General features: G+C 27.9%; 7 protein-coding genes across 8 annotated transcripts; 6 read left to right on the top strand and 1 right to left on the bottom strand.

Annotated features, from left to right (window-relative positions):
- Positions 1-592: 592 nt before the first annotated feature.
- On the top strand, positions 593-4,861 carry OCT59_003163 (uncharacterized protein; the record flags this gene model as incomplete). Its single annotated transcript, XM_025325794.2, has 5 exons — positions 593-637; positions 757-794; positions 1,141-1,655; positions 1,736-2,014; positions 2,096-4,861. Exons 3-5 carry the CDS (start codon positions 1,155-1,157, stop codon positions 4,859-4,861), a joined length of 3,546 nt encoding a protein of 1,181 aa, XP_025179481.1. The 5' UTR covers positions 593-637; positions 757-794; positions 1,141-1,154.
- A 1,832-nt stretch (positions 4,862-6,693) lies between these two features.
- OCT59_003164 (uncharacterized protein) lies at positions 6,694-6,933 on the top strand (the record flags this gene model as incomplete). The annotated part of the gene is made up of 1 exon (XM_066145439.1): positions 6,694-6,933. One exon carries the CDS (start codon positions 6,694-6,696, stop codon positions 6,931-6,933), a length of 240 nt encoding a protein of 79 aa, XP_065996162.1.
- Positions 6,934-15,071: 8,138 nt separating this feature from the next.
- OCT59_003165 (uncharacterized protein) lies at positions 15,072-15,834 on the top strand (the record flags this gene model as incomplete). Its single annotated transcript, XM_025316873.2, has 4 exons — positions 15,072-15,105; positions 15,180-15,224; positions 15,399-15,624; positions 15,705-15,834. 4 exons carry the CDS (start codon positions 15,072-15,074, stop codon positions 15,832-15,834), a joined length of 435 nt encoding a protein of 144 aa, XP_025179479.2.
- A 195-nt stretch (positions 15,835-16,029) lies between these two features.
- On the top strand, positions 16,030-16,635 carry OCT59_003166 (uncharacterized protein; the record flags this gene model as incomplete). Its single annotated transcript, XM_025308499.2, has 1 exon — positions 16,030-16,635. One exon carries the CDS (start codon positions 16,030-16,032, stop codon positions 16,633-16,635), a length of 606 nt encoding a protein of 201 aa, XP_025179478.1.
- A 579-nt stretch (positions 16,636-17,214) lies between these two features.
- On the top strand, positions 17,215-18,151 carry OCT59_003167 (uncharacterized protein). Its single transcript, XM_066145440.1, has 2 exons — positions 17,215-17,563; positions 17,675-18,151. The coding sequence occupies exons 1-2, from the start codon at positions 17,449-17,451 to the stop codon at positions 17,839-17,841; spliced, it is 282 nt and encodes a 93-aa protein (XP_065996163.1). The 5' UTR covers positions 17,215-17,448; the 3' UTR covers positions 17,842-18,151.
- Positions 18,152-18,401: 250 nt separating this feature from the next.
- Positions 18,402-20,384, top strand: OCT59_003168 (uncharacterized protein). 2 transcript variants are annotated; one of them, XM_066145442.1, is made up of 7 exons: positions 18,402-18,521; positions 18,609-18,687; positions 18,770-18,935; positions 19,012-19,059; positions 19,136-19,484; positions 19,565-19,733; positions 19,801-20,384. In XM_066145442.1, the coding sequence occupies exons 3-7, from the start codon at positions 18,860-18,862 to the stop codon at positions 20,200-20,202; spliced, it is 1,044 nt and encodes a 347-aa protein (XP_065996165.1). In that variant the 5' UTR covers positions 18,402-18,521; positions 18,609-18,687; positions 18,770-18,859; the 3' UTR covers positions 20,203-20,384. The 2 variants fall into 2 exon arrangements, with proteins under 2 accessions (XP_065996165.1, XP_065996164.1); XM_066145441.1 differs by having other exon boundaries at positions 18,407-18,525; positions 19,145-19,484.
- OCT59_003169 (uncharacterized protein) lies at positions 20,201-22,324 on the bottom strand. Its single transcript, XM_025316871.2, has 5 exons — positions 22,251-22,324; positions 21,033-22,174; positions 20,802-20,937; positions 20,635-20,726; positions 20,201-20,552 (listed from the first exon to the last, which is right to left on the bottom strand). Exons 1-5 carry the CDS (start codon positions 22,276-22,278, stop codon positions 20,457-20,459), a joined length of 1,494 nt encoding a protein of 497 aa, XP_025179475.1. The 5' UTR covers positions 22,279-22,324; the 3' UTR covers positions 20,201-20,456.
- Positions 22,325-22,809: the final 485 nt, after the last annotated feature.

The raw sequence follows: 22,809 nt of genomic DNA on the forward strand, positions 1-22,809 counted from the left end.
TTTCAACACCCGACTTTGAAGAATATTCTTAATTCTTTTTATTATAAAATATAATATGTTTATAACAAATATAACAAATATAACAAATATAATAACAAATATATCAGATGTGAATGAACTTTTTTTTTTGTATAACAGAGAGGTTATAGCATTCATTTTCACTGATTTTCCATAAATAAAAATTCGAATCTCGAATATTCTGAATAATCACGTCACAGTCGTCACACGTTAATCTTCCTTTTTATAAAGTTATACGCTATTTAAATCATAATAGCATCCATATGGTTTCCATTTTATCATCGGCATTGTTAATCTTTCTAGCCTATTTGGAAACTAGTATGAATAATGATTAAAATTAGAATATAGGGCTGGCATAATATGGTCCAGCTGGCATTAAGTGTGGCGCACGATGAGTGACAAATAAATTTCGCTTAACTTCAAAATCAAAAATAGGTAGAGCGTAAAGGGTGTGAAACGGTGTTACGCAAATACACCTTATACGGTTACGCAGGGGAAAATTGCACTTTTAATGAAATGCCGCCAAGTTTATCCAAAGCCATTAACGGTTTTCTTTTTTTTTGAATATCATGTTAGGTAAACCGTGAATATTTAAAAAATATACTTATCACTCTCAAAGGTACGAAATAATTTTAAGTTTTATACGTAAAATTGTCTTTATTAAAAGGTTTCGCCCTGCATTATTTCTTACTGAAATATTCATACTTAGTTATAATAAATTAACTTTATGGACGGCAGATAAAATTTATTATATTAATATAGGAATATATTAAGAGGTATGTTTCGATTTTGACTTTTATAATTGAATATCTCGATTAGGGGATCATATAATATCGAATTTATTTATGGATTCAAAGTTTAATTTTTGAATCTTACGGGTCTCGAAGAAAAATTTTGGGAATGATCCTAGAGTTTTTTATGTTCAATTTGTAGGATTATGTTTAATGACATTTTTTTCGCGTAATTTTTATTATAATGAACTATTTACAATTTCATAATTTTTTATTATTTTAATTTAGCTCTTTACTTATGGTCTTTTCCAGTAATCATAATACTTAAATAAAAAAAAATTAATCATCTTATGATATATTAAATCTAATAATAATAATTATAATTTATCAGTTAATCATTGCAACATGATATCCGAATCATTATCAGATCATATTGATCAAAATACATTAATTAAAGACTTGGATGTTGTAAATAGCCAGGAAAATGAACTTAATAAGACGCCGGAAGTAAATAACAATAACTTAAAATTTGAAAAAAATGATAATGAAAGCGATACTTCATCAGAAAAACAGTCCGATAAAGCAAAAACCAAAACAATTAATGTAATCTCAACTCTACAAGATAAAAGTATAGTTTCCGAAAATGTAATGCAACCAACTTTATCATCTAGTATGGGACCAGTAGAATTATTCCAATATTTTGTTTCATCAACACCAAGAATGCTTTTTATATTATATTTACTTATTATTTTCACTTGGAGTTATTTACAAAGATCTCCTTTACTATTACTTGTTCTTGGTGTAGCATTCGGTTATATGCTTAGGGCAAATACAGTTACAAATGAAATAAAGGAAAAAATCGTTATGGTAAAAGACACAAATATATCGAGGAATTTAAGTTCAGAGGTAAATTTTAGAGATAACTTTGTATTTGAATATTTATTATATTACTATCTAATATGTATATGTATTTTTTTTAATTGAAGGCCTTAAAATCAGCAGAAAAAGTTAAGATGACAGAGCTAGCAATTACAGCTAATATCGATAAATCTTTAGATAAAGTGTTTAAATATATTATACGTGATATAGTGGACTTCTATTATAGTCCAATAAATCCTAACGAATGTCCAGAATTTTCAAATCAAGTTAGAAATGCTATGAATGTAATGGCAATGAATTTATCTTTATGTTTCCAAAATTTAGATAAAGTAGAATTAGGCGTTATGTCGAGCTTTGCAATTTCAAACACATTTATAGTTCATTTGGTATGTATATAACTCTTGTTGCGTATATTAATTTGTCATCTAGATATTAATAAATTAATTATTATCATCATCATTATTTAGCGAGAATATAGAAAATTTATAGTGACAAATACACCTTTAAGTGTCTATTGTAGCCAAAATGAATCTTCTGTTCTTACACAGTCAACAAATAGAGTAGCACAAGCACAAATCCTTCGTTCAGTATCTCATTTGATGCTTATAAGACTATTACCTTCATCAGAAATTCATAGTCATATTTTAATGACCTTTTTATCTGATTTGTGGGCCAATCTAATTTTTCAAGCAACACTCAATACTATTTGTGACCCTGACTGGATTAATCGTACCATTGTTGAATATCTAACGGATATCTCTCCAATAGATGCAATTGATGAGCACGAAGCTACTCTATTCCATGAATTGGCAAATTCGATAGAAGCGGCTGAATTAGCTGAAAAATTAGAACAACAACAACCTTCTGATTCATCTAACTTTGTAAACCCCGCACCTACAGTACCTCATGAGTCTTCAGGTGAAAATCGGACGTCTATTTCGAGTAATGGTTCAACGACTACTCAACTAAATCAATCATTAGCTACACTAATGCAAAAAAATTTGTCTGCTGATTCTAAAACAGAAATCAGCAATGAACCAATAGAATCAGTTGAAGAAAATCATGCAGAATCTAAAAATGAAATTACAGTTAAGGAAAACGTTTCACCAGCGGTATCTCCTACAGTTTCTCCTACAGTTTCTCCTACAGTTTCTCCTAATTGCTTATTTTCGCGGTCCAATAAATCAATTAATTTACAAAATATTTTAAATAATCGGGGAGAAACTTTTGCGGAATTTATGGCTTTTCTAGAGGAAAGAGAATCGGCCAATTTACTAAGGTTTTGGCTTCAGGCAGATTCATTTCGGAAAATAGCAACTCAAGAAGTTGATGTTAATCTGATTCAAGAGGATGCTTTAGGAATATTTAAAACTTATTTTGGTAATACCGCAACATATCATGTAGTTGTTGTTGAAGAGGGATTGGTTGAACAATGTGTTACGGAGATATTGAAAGCACCGTCAAGTAATTGTTTTATGATGTTACAAGAATACGTTTTTGTCGTTTTGGAGAGAAATTATTTTGATGATTTCATAAAATCTATGAAAACTCAGGGTGAAGACATGAGTTTCTTGATTAAAGATGAACACCCACCTGATAAATCAAGCTCCTTATCGGAAGAAACATCAATTGAAGAAAAGGTTTTAAACCGACCAAACACATTGGGTGATTCCGTTTTATCTTCAACTTCGGAATTCCTTGATAATAGTTTACCTAGGGAAAATGATTCTGAACATTTGCAAGCCAATCCAAGAAGACGATCTATGTCTTGGTCAAATGGCATATCGGTTGAGGCTCTGGGAGAATTGACTAAAAATATTTCTGAAAATTCCGATGCAAAGCCTTATGAAGTTGACGACACGACGGAGAGTAATCGCGAATTATTAATTGACCAATCAAAACCTCCGATGATGGATTTAACGGGAATACGTATAAGAATGACTGAAGTTTCTGAGGCGCCGAATAAGTATATTGTTTTAACAAAATCTTTAGGTTATATGATTGAAGTTGAGCAACCTGGATCAACAGGATGGATTATGACACGAAGTTATACAGATTTTGAAAAAATGCATCAATCTTTAGTACAAGCTTTTCCTAAAGTCGATAAAGTGACAATGCCTCGGCTAAAGTTTAAAAAAAATCATGAGGCTTGCGAAGCATTAGAAAGATATTTGAATATTTTACTAAGTGATGTTATACTTTGTGAAAGTGATGCTTTACAAAAGTTTATGAAAAGAGATGGGTTACCAAAAAAGAACTCGGAGATGCCTAATTTGAAAAAAACAAGAGGATTGTCAATCTTATCAGCAAAATCTATGTCTATGGTGAATCTTTTAACTAATAATAGCGATTCAAAGAATCAACATGATAAACGGAATCAAAGTTATGATGAAGCATTTTTACCGAAAAAATCCTCCGAGATATTAAGGTCATCGGAAGCAGCTTTTAAGAAAATTTCCGACTTTTTACCAAGAATTTCCACAGAATTATCAAAGATTCCTGAAGAATTATATGGAAAGAATTCGTCTTCTACAATGGTTACACAACCCAGCATCGAAACAGTTAATTCAACAGCATGGGGATCTAATCGAACCACCCCAACATCTACAAGTGAAAGTGATACATCTTCAATTGTTATGGTGGATGCTCCTTCAAATCGATCTTCAATTGCAGATAATGATGCTACATCAGACTCAGATGATACAAATTTAATATCAAAACATCGAGTAAGACCAAATAAACAATTAACAGGTCAAGATATTGATCTTTTAATTGATACAATTTTTGCCGTAGTCGAAGAAATATTTGATTTATCAGTTAAATCTCAGTGGCATCTTCGTAGGACTGTATTATCAGTTCTAAGAGAGGTTGTTAGAAGATCATATACGGAAGCAATTAAAACTTCATTTTTAATGTATATTGATACTTTATCCACTGAAGAAAAGGTGACATCTATAATTGACAATTTTACAAATTCGTTTTGGCCAAATGGCACTTGGACAGGAACATCATCTTTACGCACTGAAGAAGAGAAATTAAAAACAAAAGAGGAAGTAAAAAAATTACTTTTACAAAAAGTTGTACCAAGTTCAATAAAACAAGTTATGGGATTTGAAAATTCTCGGATTATGATTGGTAGATTAGTTGATGGATTTTTAGCTGAAAAAGAAGTTATTAGGGGTATGGGTGTTAATATATTGGAAAGTATTATAAAACTTATTATTGCTGAATAATTTAGTCTTTTTTAATGTAGATAAATTTAAGAATGTTAAGTATACATATATATATTTTTTTTTTTTTTTTTTTTTTTTTTTTTTTTTTTTTTTTTTTTTTTAAAAAAAAAAAAAAAAAAAAAAAAAAAAAAAAAAAAAAAAAAAAAAAAATTTTTTTTTTTAAAAAAAAAATTTATTAGAATTAGAATATAATCAAGTTATAGTATTTCAGTTTGGCCTTTATTAGTTTATAATTTACTTACTTTGAAATTAATCAAAATATTCATTTAAAATATATTTAAATTAGAATGGGATGAATTTATAATCTAGTAATATCAAAGTTTAAACTATTATAACTATTATAATTACCTTAATAGTATGGCCAATTTTATAATTATTATCAGATATTAATAAAAAGAAAATTATTTTAATTTTTTTCAGTAAAATAAATAAAAACTATTATATTAATACTTTTATAAATATTATATGATAAATATCTTTTAATATCAATTTTAGCAAATATAGTTTAAATATGCTTTTAATAAAAAAAAAATTCAACAAATTAAATTTAATATAATTTAAAAGTAAAATTTTAATTATAGAAAATTTCTTAAATTATACTAGGTATTCATATCTTTTCCAGTAATACTAACAAATTTCTACTTCACATAACTTAAAAATATTTATTACTATTATTACATCCATAACATTTTTACTATTTATATTTATTTAAAAGACAGTTTTTTTTATCTTCCAAAATTATTTTTTTTTACATCTTTTTAAATATCACTAGTCATGTAAAAGTAGAATTTTAATTATAAAATTATTGGTATAATAATAGTAAATAAATGCTTATACATATATCATGTGATTAAAAAGTTATATAAAAAAATTTTTAATAAATATAATTTTTAAAATATACAGTATATGTATTTTTATTTATTCTATAAATTTATATTACATTTATTTGTTTTTATTTTTTCCTTTCAAATTTAACTTATAATATATAATTCATGAATAGTAAAATTGGTTTAAATAATACCAAATAAAATGGAGTGATACAAAAAGTTGATTGGTGACTGATTGATGCCTGATTTTTCACTTTTTGACTTGTGTAAATTTGATGCTACTAAAATATTAAGACGATTTTAATGTTCATTAGGAATGAAATTTACCAGAGGGTTATATTTTACCAGAAGTAAATTTCACTAGATAAAATTATAAAATTTCACCATATTATGTGACTACAAATTTTATTAAAAAAATTTCTTTAATGAATAAAACTGAGTACAAACTTGCAAAATTTTATTAACAAAAAGTTTTTTTTAAATTATAGAAAATTTAACTTTAATTAATCCTACACACTATTTCCATCACTATTTATTCCAATAATTTTTGCTTATTGTAATACACTCCTTTATAATGTAATTAAAATTATCAATTAATAATAATGCGCATTATTATAAAATTTTATAAATAAACAAGAGAGTAAAATGGATAATAGAAGATAGATAAAAAGAAATAAAATAAATGATAAAAAAAAAATGAAATAAATAACAAAAATTAAAGGAAAAAATAGTAGCAAAAAATGAAAAAAATGATGTAAAAAATAGGGAGTGAAATGAATGATAAAAAACTATATAGAAGTGGAAAAAATAATGAAAAAAAATAGGTGCAAAAGTGATGCGTGATGAAAAATGACATAGAAGTAAAAATGATGATTGATATTGGCATGAAAGTAAAAATGATGATGGAAATAGGCATGGGAGCGAAAGTGATGATGAAAAATCAGTGTAGAAGCAAAAACAATAACAAAAATTGGCATAGGAGTGAAAGGGATAATTGAAATCAGCATGAAAACAAAAGTGATAACAGAAATTGGTATAGAAGTGAAAGTGATGATGAAAATTGATATGGAAGCAAAAGTAATGACAAAAATTGGCATGAGAGCGAAAGTAATGATAAAAATTAGTGTTGGAGTAGAAATGATAACGAAAAATAGCATAGATGTAAAAATAATAATAGAATTCGGTATGGGAGTAAAAAATGATAATGGAAATTGGCATAAGAGCAAAAATGATAATGTCAAATAATATATATGCAGAATGATAATAGAAATCGGTATAGAAGCAAAAGGGATGATAGGAAATAAAGGAAATAATATAGAAAATGAAAAGGAAACAAATAGGAAAAAAAAGGAATAAAAAGATTATAGAAAAAAAGAATACTGATTAGTATCATTTTAGTAACAGAAAACAATTGAATAAAACAGTAAAAGGATGAGTTCTACCTTAAATTCCCTGAAGTCATTTAAATAGGATCCCAGACATCTCTTATAGAACTTACAACTGACTTTTTGCCAAAAAAGGCCCAATTTGCTCTTTTTTATTTTCCGTTTTTGCGATTATCTCAGTATCCAGTAATCTGATTCATGCAGAATATTTTTATTTTGTAGAGCTCAATGAGAACTATAAAACAAAAAAAAAATTCATACAAATTAGACTACTGGATGCTGAGATAATCGCAAAAAACTGATTTTTTTTTGTGAAATTTAGGTCAATCTGCGAAAAAGTTGCCACTGAGTTGTATATGTAATGTCTGGGGTTCTACTTAAATTATCATTATCTAAAGAAGAAAAAATTAGCAAAGTAAAGTAACAAAAAAAAATAAAAAAATCCAAGTTGTCTTGGAAAAAAACAAAAAACGCATGTAAAAAATATTTTGCATAGTACAAATTCACCTGGTAAATTTCACTGAAGTAAAATTTAAAATTTTTAATGTATTGCAGATCATAGTGAAATTTAAACTCGTTGAATTTTTTAAATTCAGTGGTAATTTTTAAATTAATCCAAAATATTATTATATTTTCTGAAACAATATAATAAAAATCAAAATTATATAATTAATTAATTATATCACATTTAAAAAATCTAAATAATAAACTTATTCCGAATAATTAGTCAATAATATGATGACTATCTCTCTAAGTTTATTATCTCGTTGGAGTTTTGGTACCTTTTGATATGTTCATGCCTATGATTTTACAATTTTGTATTATTCTTGAGATCAAAAAATAATTCGATTATTGGCCATATATGAGTTATTCAAAGTAATTATTATATTTTTTCATGAACTTACCAGTATTAAGTGATAGATATATTTTCAGCTTATATGGTATTTTTTGCGAAATATTATTAGTGCAAATTAGTGTGAATGAGGACAAGAGTAAAAAAGAATTTTATTTGTAAAAAAATATTGAGGTAGGGTATACATCATAGGTGCAATAATCACCTAATCACTACGCCTCTCTAACCGTGAACACTTATCATCTGAAATAACGTTACATTTTTTATATATATTAGATTGGCTCAGATAAAGATGTTAGTTTACTTTGTAAACACACATCATTACACGTGATTCATTTCTCATATACTGATAAAATAATAATAATACTTTATTTATGAAATAAAGAATATTGCCAGAGCAACTGATACATAAAAAAATAGCGCAACGAAAACACTGCTCACTACTAGGATGTTTGAATTTTTAAATAAATTATAATATGAATATTTTTTTCAGAAAGTTGCTTAAGAAAATAATCAAAAATATTGAGCATTGAAATCAACGTCTGTTCTTCATTCTGTCTCCTACTATTCATGCTTATCATCACTCCTTTAGCATTAACTAATGCTAGCACTTTATCTGAATTTAAGGAAATTCAAATTCAGTAATTGGAATATTATTAAATTAGGGAGTATATTCTTTTTTAATTTGTGATTTGAGAGAATGGACAGATTTTTTGTTATTAATTTTAATTGTAATGACATGTTGTTATGTAATTCTCCCAACTGAATTACTAGGAATAATAAGACAATTAAGCCTGATTTCTGACATTTTGCTTTTTCTAAATGTAAATGTTTATAGTGAATAAAGTTTCATTCATACAGATGCAATAATCCTTTGAAACATTTTTTTCTAAAAATATACAAAAAATATATTACCTTAAAATTTTGTGAAAAAGTTAGCTGAACTTCCATATACACCTATATGCTTTAAAAAAGTTAAGGAGATATGAGTCATGATTAACATTGTCATATGATGCCAGGAGCTTTATGGCTGAAGGTATTAAAGCAAAAGCATATGTAAATAGAATCTTCATACCTTTTTACATGTAGATTTATCAGAAAGAAACATAGTTGATCTTACGCCTGGTGATCTTGAAATTGTGAGTCCCTCAATCTTTTACAACATATGCTTTTGCCATCACTATTTACTTTTAGAGCTGGTTTTGTGTTGCAATTAAACCTCCTTTTACATTTTTCTCACATTTGTTTGGAGAAAAAAAGATAGAAGCAAATATATAAAATTAATATATCACACAAATCCTGCCTGATGATTGGCTATTACATCATTGCGCAGAAATCTGTGCTAAGTCTTCTGAGCTGGTGATCACTTCTCCGAGGTTGATGAGCAGTATTCTGAACTCAGAAATTTTCACATAAATATATTACTTTATTATAACAATCATAGCAAATAATAATAATAATTCTAAAACGCTTGATTAATTATATGAAGTGCTATTATATTAGAAGAAGGATATAATAGCTATTCAGGAAAAACTTGGTATTAGTGGCAATGCAAATCAAATGGCAAATATCAAAGCGAAATGGTGAAAAATACCTGCTGATTCATATGAGTTGTTGTTAGATTTGATGGAGGATATAATACGAGACTTAGGATTAATAGCAATCCCATTCTAGAAGAGACGCTCTAAAGCAATAAAGCTTATGAAACTTCTACGAATATTTCATATGGAAAAATATTTAATTTGCTTTTATGTTTAGAAGACGATATAGTGACAATTTAGTAGGAGTTCGATCCGATTTTTTAGAGATAATCCAGATCAAATTCGGATTCCCTTTAATGTATTTGCCAAATCTGGATAATAATTCAGATTTGAAAATTTTATGGATAATCCGTAAGTTCCAGATCAACCCGACCATCAAATTTAAAAAAATCAAAATTTATTATTTTTATTAATTTATATTTCGCAAAAATAAATTATTTTAAATATTATAATTAATTTTCATTTAATAATTTTAAAAATTATACTTTTTAAAACTTTATTGAAGCAACTTTATTGAAAAAACTTTACTGAAAAAATTTTATTTAAGAAACTGAAACCCTTAATCTATCTCAATATGACTCGTTTCATCATCCCATTCTGATGCAAAAACATGCATTGTATTAAGATTTCTTTTTAAAAAAAGCATTTTAGCTGCCAAATTTGTATTTAAACTTGTCCTTTTAGTATTAATAAGATTTCCGGCATCTGAAAATAACCGTTCACTTGATACCGACGTTGCTGGTACTGCAAGATACTTTCAGGCAATTCTGGCAAGTTTTGAAAACATTTGTAATCGTAATTTCCACCAATCTAAAGGATTTTCAGTTTCCAATGCTAATGGTAATGACAAATAATTTGTAATTTCATCAATAATTGGTGTATTTGGATATGATTTATCCCCTCTTTTATTTTTCATTTGCCGCTGTTGATGATACTCTTTATGTGAATGCATAGAAGATTATGCATTAAGTGGAGTTGATGGATTGTTTAATGGTTCAGATGTTGATGTTTCTACTCCACCCAATTCACTGCGGAGTTTTTGGACAATTCGTTGTTTCTCATCAGTCATCATCTAGAAAATCTAAGTTTTTATAACGAGAATCTAATAAAGCTGCCATTAAGCCAAGATCGTTTGGAATATCCCAGTAATATATCAATGCATTGTAAATATTTTGTTTTATTTTTTCCAAAATACTTACTGTATTTAATGGATTTTTAATTGAAATCTTCTTTTTTGTAATATTATTTATAACTTCATCGTCATTAAAGTCAGTCTGTTGTATTTCTAGGGCTTTCGATCCAAATATGGTATACTCATTCAAAAAATCATCATTATTTGACAGTACTTCAGTAGCTAAATCAAAAATCATTTCTTTAATTATTGGAATAACTCAGCTTAAAGTAATATATGAATTTCCAGAAAATTCACGAGTTGCTTCTTCAAATGGCATTAGCAAATCAACAAGTTGGTCCAGCAACTCCCATTCATCATTCGTAAGTAACAATCTCTTCAATCTATTTTCATCTTTTTTGATTTCACGATCTGTTGATGTGAATAAATCGGCCTGAAGTTGAGTAATAGCATCCTTTAAAAAAAATAAACGATCCTACGCATAGTACAATGAATTCCAACGTGTAGATACATCTTGAATACAACGCAAAATATCTGTATAGTCAAGTTTTCTCTGCACCTGCTCTAATCTTTCCACTTATTTTTGATATTGAAAAAAATTAATTAGTCTCCTTGCGCATGCTACCAAAATTTCTGCTGGAGCTAATCCCTTTCCAATTGCCAACTGGAGAGTGTGTGCTGTACAAGGAAAACGTCAGATATTTTCACATCCATTTTTCTGATTCAATAAAGGAAAAATTACTACCATATTAGATCCATTATCCATTGTGATTGAAGTCACTTGATTTCCAAGATTCCATGTTTCAATACACTTATGAAGTTCATTGGCAATAATGTTACTAGTATGTGGAGAAGGAACATATTTATTTTCTAGCATTGTATCTTTGATTTCAAATTTTGACGTAATCCAAGTTGCAGTAACTCCTAAATACCCATGCTTGGCTCTACTGGACTAGAGATCAATTGTAAGAGAAACATTCTCAGCAGTTTCGGTAAGGAGATTCTGCAAATTTTCCTGATTAAACTTGTAACTCTTAACAACCATTGTTCTAATTTTTTTTTCTCCTGGAATAATGAAGGAAGGATCGAATTCTGCCATTTTTTCTTTATAGGCTTCATTAGTAACTGCAGAAAGGGGTTGATTTGTAAGTAACATCTATTTAAGGGTTGCTTCTTCACGTCTTTTTTGAATATGTTTAGGATGAGGTTTATGATTTTGTGCAAAATCAGTAATTTTAGAGTTGCGTGGCTAAAAATTAACAATATGACAGTATTTAAAAAAAATTTAATGAATACATAACGGTCAACAGCTGTATTTACCTTTTTTGAAATATCTGCATCATCAGATGATACAATGTTATGTTTGTCTCTAAGATGCACGATAAGATTGCCTGTTGAACTTCCACTCTTTCCGCACTTATATTCTTGGCCACATTTTATACTACTTCCGTCTAAAATATTGCAAATTCGAATGTCTTCACCTTTATCATTAACCTCCTTTTCAAAATATTCCTGAGTAAATGATGGTTTTTTACGCTTATATTTACTATTAATCTCAGGAAGCTCAACTCCTTTGCCTAGATAAAAAACAATTACATCAATAAAATAAATAATAATTTATTGCAATTTATAATTTTAAAATTTAAACTTTAGTACCTTTTTCTTTGTTTCCTGAAGATATTGTGAAAAAGGAAAGGGTTCTTTGAACGACAGGTAGTTTTCTAGTAACTACTGGTTCATGCAAAATTTCTGAACTTCCAGGTGTTTCGATTTGCTGTTCCAAGATAACATCTGGTATTTCAAAGTTAAAATCTTCATCAGGATAAAAATCTGAACTATCTGCCATAGTAAAGGTTTTAAAATTCAGAAAAAAAAATAGCAAAGTCCCGTAAGGGGCTAAAGGAATGAAATAGGAATGGTTTGAGGGCAAAAGGAACATGATAAAAATAGGGTCCAAAATGAGAAAAATGAATTGCAAAAAAAAAATAAATTTAATGCTAAGATTAAAAGACTGACATAATTTTAAAATTTTTTTAATTTTTTTTTTCGATCCTTTTAATTTATATTATTACAATCCAGATTATAATCCGGATGATCTGCAATCCTTAATCCGATAAATTTATGGATCCATCTGTCAGAAATCATCGGATAAGGATATCCAATTTTTATTCAGATGAGCGGATCAATCTGAATTTACCAGATTACGGATCGAACCCCTACAATTTAGGATGAACTCAGTATTATTGGTTTATATTCTAATCAAGAAAGGGCAGAAGAAGTCAATGAAAAAGTAAGAGCATATTTCCAAAAGTTTGAGGAATTCCATGGTCCATTAGAAGATGATCCAGATGTGAATTTAAGGATGGTAAAGTCCTAGGTCCTGGACCTAAAGACCTGGTCCTAAGACCTAGTCTGCAGATCTTTAAGTCTAAGCGGACCAGGTCCTAAAAAGTCCTAATCATTATATATAAACATTAAATGTGTAGGTTATGAGAGATCTATATAAAATTATATTATGTTTAAATTATATATGTATAAATTGTAAATTTGATTTTAAGTAATAATAAATTATAAAAAATGCACTGCAATATTGCAATACAATTTTTATATTGATTTTATATAAAAAAAGTGAGTTGCGATATTGCGATTTACATTTTTATATTAAAATCATATAAAAAGGTGAATCGCGATACGGCAACTCACTTTTTTTATATAAAATCAATATAAAAAAGTGAATTGCAATACCGCAACTCACTTTTTTTAATATAAAATCAATATAAAAAAGTGAATCGCAATACCGCAAATCACTTTTTTTATATTTAGTTATCATTAAATTCATAAAATCTATAAATAACTTAGTCAGGATCAGGTCCTGGGACCAGGTCCAGGACTGGTCCTAACAGGACCTGGTCCGCAGGTCCGTTCAATAGGACTTATAAGTCCCAGGACCAGGACCGGACCAGGACCGACCTAACCATCCCTAGGTGTGATATTACCGAAATATGGTGAAATGGGAGTAGAGAAAATTAGGGTTACTGGAGAGGGACTTCCGCTATTTCCAAATCTTACTCCTCAACAATTGCACGAAACATTCGTCAAAAATTTACCAATTAACATCGGTAATCAGTGCCCATGTCTAAAACTGGTTAGCTAATCTACATTTTTTTGTCACACAGGAGGCTCAGCAAAAAATCTCCCGAGCCGGGCACTTCTCCGGACTAGCTAGTACCACCATTCTGTAGAGTGCTATGATAATTCCTGATTAAGAAGGAAATAAAATGAGCCTGTCTAAGATAACCACTATATGTGGCAATAAGATCGGGAACAATCTTATCCCTAAAAAACTTAATATGAATGAATTAAGTTGGTCTACCGCTTTTTACCTAATATTACCGCACCCTTCCAGATCAAGATATTTTAAATTGAGACATAAACGAGCAATTTGCCCAATAGTAAAATCGGTAATTTTGCAAAAGCTAAGGTCAAGATGTTTAAGCATTGGGCAAGAATAAATAATGTTACAAATCGATATTTCAGTAAACTCTCTGTTTAGATATTCTAATTTATGACATGACTGCGCTATTGCAGATAGACCTTTATCAGTTATCGGTTTAGAAGTAAAGTTTTTATTGAGATCCAATTCAATGTCGCCCAAATTTAGATACTTCAAATTTGGATATGTGTTCTTCAATTTACATTTGGGCGGAATATTTTTTATATAGAATTTCACTTGGTTTGATTAAATAAATCATATTAATACGTACTAAAAAAAATGTATCATACGTCACCATAAAAATAATATGTTTCTCACGATTATATTTGTAACAATCGTTTATACACCTATTTAGTTATGCAATCGTGATATTGCGATATCGAAAAAAATTATGTGCAGACTTTCAGCAGTAGTAACAACTTCGAGGTTATATTTCATTAGAAATTTCATTAGAAAAAGATAAGTCCTTTTTTTAATTTATAACATACGAATTGACTAAATGTATACTGGTTTTTTACACTACACGCTACTATAATAAGCTTGATTCTAAAAACTTTTGTTGATTAATGAAAAAAAAATTTCTCCTTAAAAATTATATTGGCGTTTGAAAAAAAATAACACAATTTTTTCTATTAATTCCTATTAAAATAAAAATCACTCGTACGTTGAGTGATTCATTTTTAGAATTAGTTCAATTGATTTTATCAATTGATGTCTAAATTTAGTATTAATTTTCTTGATGAGATCAAATCGTAAATCGATAAGCCACCCGATTAGCCAATCGTACAACATGATATAAATAAAAAATATTTTGATTAGTTTTAATAAATTGGAGAATCGCAATGTAAAAGTAATGATTATTATTATTCTGATAAATGTAATTGTTGCATCGGGTGATTTATTAACCATGCATCAGTATATTAGAATCAATAAACCGATATACCCAAACAATTTCTCTTTTTTTTCTTTCTTTCCAATTATGTCAAATCCTTTTGAATACATTCGCAATAGAGGTATATTTTTTCCTCAAGTAAAATTTTGTGAATCTTGCGACAGTTTTTAAAGTATAACCATATTCTTATTGTAGTACAACAACACAACATTAATCAACTTGCAAGAATTTGTAACCAAGGTATTTGAACGCTAGAAGTTTTGATGATTTATTGCATAAAGTTTTAATGAGTTTGTTAAATAGTATTATAAAAAAATTTATTGCAGACCAGTTATTTCTTCACTATTTAATATATATGTTTAGATCTTCCTGCAATCCTTCAAGATCCTCACATTGCTATTCTTGTTTTTAAAGTATCAAAAAAATTTAGTGATATGCCTGCCATTGTAATCCAGTGGAATAACGGCGGTTTTAATGATGTGCCCATATCACCCAATAATCGAAACGGTATTGCTGGACAGAACAAAAATGCAATAATCAACTTTTTGACAGCAAATGGAGCAGTAAATTATCATGATACCGTTTTCTTGTTTAGAGATGGTCCAGCACTTGCCACATGTGAACATAATCTACCTCAATGGTATGAGAAATTTTATTAATATATATTTATAACTATTTAACTTCAGATAACACATTTTTTCTTTCCCTTATTTACAAAAGGGTCCGTCATCAGACTGCAATTCCTGATGTATGTACCGCAGCAATTAGAGTTAATTGTATAACTGTCAAAGGTTTATGTGGTGGAAGTCGAATTGAATTTGAACCTTTTGATCAAGCGTTTAATAGATAATTGTAACATGAAAGGATCATAAAGATGTATTACATTATTAATATATAATTTCGTCAAAGCTATAACAAAATTTATTTGCATTAACATCTTTATGAGCTTAAATATAAAAAAACAATATTTTTTACAATCTAAATTTTCAAATATAGAGTAAACTTTAAATGATCAGATGCGATTTGTGAATTAAAAAATATTCTTATGCTGTTCAGAGAAAAAGGGGTTGGGATAGATAGAATTAATAAGTTAGTCACTTATAGCGCAAGTAATATTTCTAGATTAAATAATACTCAAATTCAAAATATTATAGATTATGTGGATGATCGGGTTCATGTAATTTCGAAAACCATTACCAATGGTAACGATCAGAGTCATGTGACTTTTGCAGAAATGATTTCATCAGTCACATCTCAAACAAGTAGGACTAATTCAACTTTTGACTGCATCTATTTTCGCAACAAAACATTGGATCAATATTCTACTTTATATAGGGAATTTAGTAGTGAAAATTTTGATTATTACGGAATTACTGATGAGAAATTATGTCCATTATGCAAGTTGGGGCATGGTGAAGAAGAAAGTATAGAAGGTAGATATACATCTGAATCTTACTTTATTAAATGTGAACAGCGTAAAATTGAGGGAAGCAAACTTGAGCCAGTTCATAATTGTTCAATCGGCTTTTTTTGGTCATGTTACACTAATCTTTATGATCAAAGTTGTTATGGCTTTGTTTATTTTTGTCAGTATTTTTGTCTACTCAACCAAAACGACCTATATTTTTGGTGGTTCACATTGAACGGTTAGTTGATAAATTTATTGGTCTGAATTTTTAGTGCAACCAACCAAATATCCCGTTCAATCAATTATGAACTGGCCTATTCTAATTTGATTAAAAAACTAATTTATTGTTATTGCTAAATATAAAATCAAAGTAGGTGTAAAATGAATTATTATTATTTAATTTTTAATAATTCAGGGTTAAATATTAAATTAACAAAAATTTTGTTTACTTTATTACATTTAAAAGTGTGATTTTTTTGGTTATTAATGTAAATATTAATCATTAATTAAAGTAATTTTTAAAAATACAAAAAATATTTGTTATATTGTCATTTCCAAAGTATTTTTAGAACAATTTTTGTCACATTATTTATCAAATATTCACATAACTAATGCCACAGTAAATTGTTATAACTCCGGCTAGAAAGTCACGTGAAAGTTTGTTGGTGTAATTATACAAAATGACAATATATTTCTCTATTTTTAGTGAATTACCTGTTATGCGGTAATATTATTCTTTGTAATTCTCTATTTTTTCCTTTTTTTTTGTTATAGATGTGTAAATTCAATCATATTGTTACATTAAATTTGATTGAACCAATTAATTATATTTGTTTGGTATTTGTTTACGTCGTGCTGAATTTAAAACAAACTTATATAAATTATTTTCACATTGCAATTTTTTTTTTTTCAAAATTCTTTTTTTTCCATTGATTTTATTATTTCCTAACTTTGTAAGTTGGATATAATACTGTTTATGCGCATTGAATGATTTTACATCTTATTTAATACTAAGACTTTTACAAAAGACGAATAAAATAAAAAGATATAAAAATTATGTCCGGACTCTCTCTCATTGAAAAGCTCCGTGAACTCGAACAATGTAAACACCTTCTGACTAGTAAAGAATATAAAACAACAAAAAGAGCGATCTTGGATCAATTTATTGGAGGTAGGTTAAAGTTAACATCTTTGTATGAATAAGATTGATATTATTTATTTATTCGATGTGATTTTTCTTCATTTTGCATATTTATAATCTCACGAAACTTTATAATAAAAGTTGAGAGACAAAAAACATTCTTTAAAAAATTGTATGAAAAGGCGTGCCGGGTCGGTATAATCTTCATTCGACATTTGGTATTTCCTATTCTTACCAGCATAGGAGTATCCTTGCTGGGAGGACCGGTCGCCGGAGTTGCTGCGGGTTTAATTGCGAGCGCCTTTTAAAACCCTCCATTTTATAGTCCAAGCCAAATCCTTAATGCTTTGAATTTTTCAGCATTCAACAATTCATATACGTATGAAAACAATTTACTGAAAGTTATTACTTAATAGTAATTAATATACATATAAAAACATTTTACTGAAAGTTATTACTTAATAGTGATAGAGAAATTTTTTTTTTTAAAAAAAAAACAAGGTGCTTGCAAATAGATGCTTAAACTTTTGCTTTGTATTCTTTATAGTACTTGTACATCACGCTACCCTGCGTCATATTTAAATAAATCAGTATCTCTTGTAATACGTCTTGTTTTTCACATTCTTCCTGTATTCTGTAAATAAAATGACACTCCACACTCTCATTCAAAAGATAAAAAACTAACAATGATTTGTGTATCTTGGCGTTTTAGAATCAATTCATTTTCTAACTTTATATGTTGTATAATGTATTAAGATAAAATTGGTTAGAAAAATTAATTTAATAATAAGCGTGGTAATTTACGTAATTGTTGCGGTCTGTAGATCTGTTATTTAAGGCTGATTGACAACCCTGACCCACATTTTAAGCGGAAATCCTTTTTACTACGCAAAAAAAGCAAGGAATACAATGTCGGAATTATTTAATATAACATCTCATGATTTAGATGAAGAAAATACACAAGAAGGAAGTAAAGCAAGAAATTGTGGCATGTAAATTTTATTTTTAATAAATTTATTATAAAAAAGCTTCATTTAAACTCGTTTCAAACTTACTTAATTAATTCGTTCTTTAGTTGTAAGAAACAAGTATCAAAATATACTTGTCCTCGATGTGATATTAAATATTGTTCTTTAGATTGTTATAAAAATGAGGTAAGATTTATTTTACACTTTAAGATATTTAAGATGAATACTTTTTTTTTAAATAGATACTAAATATCCTTGTTCTATTTAGATTCATTCACATTGCACGGAATCTTTTTATAAAGATAATGTGATTGAAGAAATAAAATCTCAACGTGTAGATGATGATCAAAAACAAAAAATGTTAAATATGTTGAATAAATTTGAAAAAGAAAATGATGAGATGGCAAGGGAAGAAATGGAATCAAACGATAAAGGTAGGAAATTGGTTAAGATTAAATAAATTAAAAAACAAGGAGTAATATATAATATATAAACACCTCTCCTTTAAAGATTTAGTTGATAACGATATATCAGAGCGATTTAGAGATATTGATCTTGGTAAGAATGATTTGATTGATTTTGATAAATTTTTTTTTTTATAATCAATATTATTTAACTAATTAATATATTATAGCTTCTGCAGATTTTGATACAGTTTGGAGTAAATTAACGCCAGCAGAAAAAGAAGAATTTGAACAAAAATATGTTAATGGAAAATCAGATCTTTCAGAATTATCAGATGAATTACTTTTATGGAAACCATGGTGGGAAATAACGACAGAATATAATAATCGTAAAAAAGAAGTTTTATCATCAAAAATAATTGAATTAAACGAAGATGAAAATGATCTCGAATATGAGAGTGATGATAGTGGTGGTGATCTTGCTGATAGACCCCTTATTATAACGGATATTAAGAATTTAGAAGATTTAATTAAAACAACTCCAAATCCTGCAATATCCTTAAATTTATTAAATATACTGTATCCTTTCTGCATGATATTATGTTGCACGATTATGATATTTTATTATCTTAACCAAAAATTTTTGATCTTTTAAATAGATATGCTTATGCATATACTTGTCGCACTTTTAATGGGGATATTTTTGAACATCCTGAAGAATCTTGTAAGGTATTATGGGATTTATCACCCATTTTAGCAAATAATGACAATCTGGTATATGAAAGTATTTCTCAAGCTATTGCTGCAAGTTCTTCGTTAACTTTTCAGGTTTGATTAAATTTAATTTTTTTTATTTTTGATTCATTTAATCGACTTTAATCGATTTTTTTTTTAGAATCCTATTTATAGTCAACCGCAAGAGTTTTCATATCTTATTTTAGATGATATCGTTAATTTACTTTCTTCAACCAACAATGTTTTGGCGGCTTTGTCAGATCTATATAGATTATTTCAACAAGTTGGAAGTGAAACGATAACAAAAAAGTCTGCTAGACAAAGAAAGATTGAACAAAGATTATTTTCAACGGAAAAGAAGATTTACTTTTATATAGTATATGTTAATTATTTGTCTCAACAACTAGGTTCATCATTTTTAGAAGCTTTAAGAGAAGGTATAGAATTAGAAAGGCAAGAACAGTTAAAAGAAATAAAGGATTATAAGAGAGATCAAAAAACTATTGAAATGTTAATGAAGAATGAAAATAAGCAAGAAATCAATCTAATTCAGGAAATTTAAATTAAATGATTTGAGAAGGTATTTTATTTAGAATAAGTAAACTATCATATAATTAACCATCTAGTCAACCTTATCATAATTATTACAAACATTAAATATAGTAATTTTATGTTAATGATTAATTTTTTTTTATAAATTGTTCGATATATATTTTTCGATATATATTAATAAAATAATTTGATAATAAACCAATATAAGAATAATACTTTTATACTAAGATATTGTTTCTACATATAATCAATGTCAATATATATTTAGTTAATGGATAATAGATCTCTATAATGTTTATCACAGTATGGTTTTCCCTCAGAAACGTAATAATATGAACTAAAAAAAGGTTCTTTACAAGTCTATAAAAAAAAAGGAGAAAAATTAACAAAACAAATAAATTAATTAATAAGCAAATGGCATAAAAAAAAAAAATTTACAAACCATGCAAACAAAGCACTCTCTATGCCACATTCCTTCTAAAGCGCTCATAAATTCTCCTCTAATACCTTCATTGCATCCTTTACACTTAGGAGCTAAATTATTTTTTTTTAAAAAAAAAAAATATTATATATATTTTTCCCTCAAAAAGAAACGATTATAATACTAACCAAATAATTTCATCCAATCTTTTTCACAATATGGAAAACCTTCATGAACCATGAAACCATTCTCAAAAGGATTACCACATTCTCTACAAAAGAAATGCTCCGGGTGCCATGATTTTCCAAGGGCATTTATAGCTTGCTATTAAATAGATTATTATGAAAATATTTTAGTTAATATAAATTCGAATAAAAAATTAAGTAATATAAATTCAAATTATTCAAATTAAAACTTACTCCTTCAATAGGTGTTTCACAGTATCCACATTTAGGACTAAATAATTCATGAAAATCCAAGTGACAATAAGGGACACCATCCTTTTCAAAGAATGCTACATGTTCTAAAGTGATACCACACTTTTTACAAACAAAATGATCAGGATGCCATTTTTTACCCATAGCAGATAATACATGACCCGATATAGCCTTTCCACAGGAAGCACAATGTAATGAAGAAGTTGGCCGAATTGTTTGTCTATTATTTGATGGTAAAGATGTTAAAGGTTCTCCCGCGTTTTTATTTTGTAAAGGAGGAGGAGGAGGGGAAGAAGAAGAAGAAGGAGGAGAAGGAAGTTCTTTATCTTTTTCAAATTTATTTAAAGGAGGAAATTTTTGTTGAGCTTCATCATAACGAGCATTCCAATTTATATCGGAACGATTTTGTAATTCTTGTATTGTTGAATCACGTTGTTTTTTATTTGAAGCTATTTCAAATTGTTCTTGTTTCGGTGAAGGTTGAATGACTGGCTTCTTTATGCTCGGTGTTCTGGAAGCAGCACTATAAGATGATTTAAAGGCAGCGGACAAAACATAACTTCCTTTTGTTGGATCATCAGCTCCTTTTGCAGATGGAATATTATTATTATTACCTTTAGATTGAGGAGGAGAAGGAGTAGTAGTAGTGTTGGTAGTATTAGTGGCGGTAGTGGTGGTGGTGGTGGTAGTAGTAGGTTTAAATGATAATTTAGTTTCCATAGGATAAGAAAGATCATTAACTATATCATCAATACTTTTATAATTTGACCTTTTTTCATCATTACTAATATTAGAAGTAACAGTTGATTTAGTTGAAGAATTATCTGAAATTGAATCATTTATTGTTGATTCAATAATTGGAGCAGGTTTAATTTCATTTAATGAAGAATTCTTATTATTTTCCATAATATTATTACTAAAAACTGAAGCTCTAGGTGAAGTAGTAGCAGTTAAACTACTTCTCTTAGAAGTAGGAGGAGATCTTGGTCCATGAAGAGCTCCAACTTTTCTTTCATCAGTTGATATTGATGAAGAACTAATTGCTGATGCACTTAATGGTCTAGTTGGAGACTTTAAAGAAGTAGTTTTTGGATTCTTTGATGCTAAATCTTTTACGTATTTGTCTATAATACGAAAATATAAAATATTAATAAAAAAAAACAAAGATCTTTACATAAAAAAAAGAGAGTTTTGTCTTACCAAGTTGTTCTTTCGTTAAGAATGACATATTGAAATTCAAAAAAAAAATAAAACTGAGAATTATGAAGAAAATAACGAGATTTTAATTTAATATTTATTTATTTTAAAAAAAATCGAATGGAGATCTATGATATCACAATTCCTCGGCAATTAAAACCAATTTGAGCCAAGGTTAATAATAAAATTAAAATTTGACTTGGCCACGATTTTATTCTTTACCTTGATAAGGTAAAGGAGTCATGGCGCATGAGATGACCCTATTTTTCATTAAGGAACATAAGAAAGCATTACGTCATAGTTTTTTTTTAGTAAATGACTTTTATCCCGTAAAATTCCAGTGAATTCCGCAGTTTTAATTTTGTTTCTACAAAAGGTTAATAAGTTATACGGAAAATCTCGATGTAACACTTACTTTAATTTTTTTAATTGATGATTTACATATGATTGAGAAACAAAAGCCAGTATTTTAAGTATTTTAAGGAAAGAATGTTGCAAAGAAAAAATATATATACAGTAATCGAGATAATTGACTAATACTTTTAAAATAGCGAAGGCGTTT

Source organism: Rhizophagus irregularis, chromosome 11 (genome assembly GCF_026210795.1).
Source record: "Rhizophagus irregularis chromosome 11, complete sequence".
Taxonomy (NCBI): Eukaryota; Fungi; Glomeromycota; class Glomeromycetes; order Glomerales; family Glomeraceae; genus Rhizophagus; species Rhizophagus irregularis.

Bases quoted from the DNA above. Each gene is read 5' to 3' on its own strand.
- OCT59_003167 (XM_066145440.1), top strand. From the start codon at position 17,449: ATGTCCGGACTCTCTCTCATTGAAAAGCTCCGTGAACTCGAACAATGT. The intron at 17,564-17,674 runs GTAGGTTAAAGT...TTATAATAAAAG, and splicing joins CTTGGATCAATTTATTGGAG to TTGAGAGACAAAAAACATTC.
- OCT59_003168 (XM_066145441.1), top strand. From the start codon at position 18,443: ATGTCGGAATTATTTAATATAACATCTCATGATTTAGATGAAGAAAAT. The intron at 18,936-19,011 runs GTAGGAAATTGG...TCTCCTTTAAAG, and splicing joins AATGGAATCAAACGATAAAG to ATTTAGTTGATAACGATATA. The intron at 19,485-19,564 runs GTATCCTTTCTG...TCTTTTAAATAG, and splicing joins TTAAATTTATTAAATATACT to ATATGCTTATGCATATACTT.
- OCT59_003169 (XM_025316871.2), bottom strand. From the start codon at position 22,278: ATGTCATTCTTAACGAAAGAACAACTTG. The intron at 20,938-21,032 runs GTAAGTTTTAAT...TCTATTTAATAG, and splicing joins GTGAAACACCTATTGAAGGA to CAAGCTATAAATGCCCTTGG. The intron at 20,553-20,634 runs GTTTGTAAATTT...TTTTTTTTATAG, and splicing joins GAGAGTGCTTTGTTTGCATG to ACTTGTAAAGAACCTTTTTT.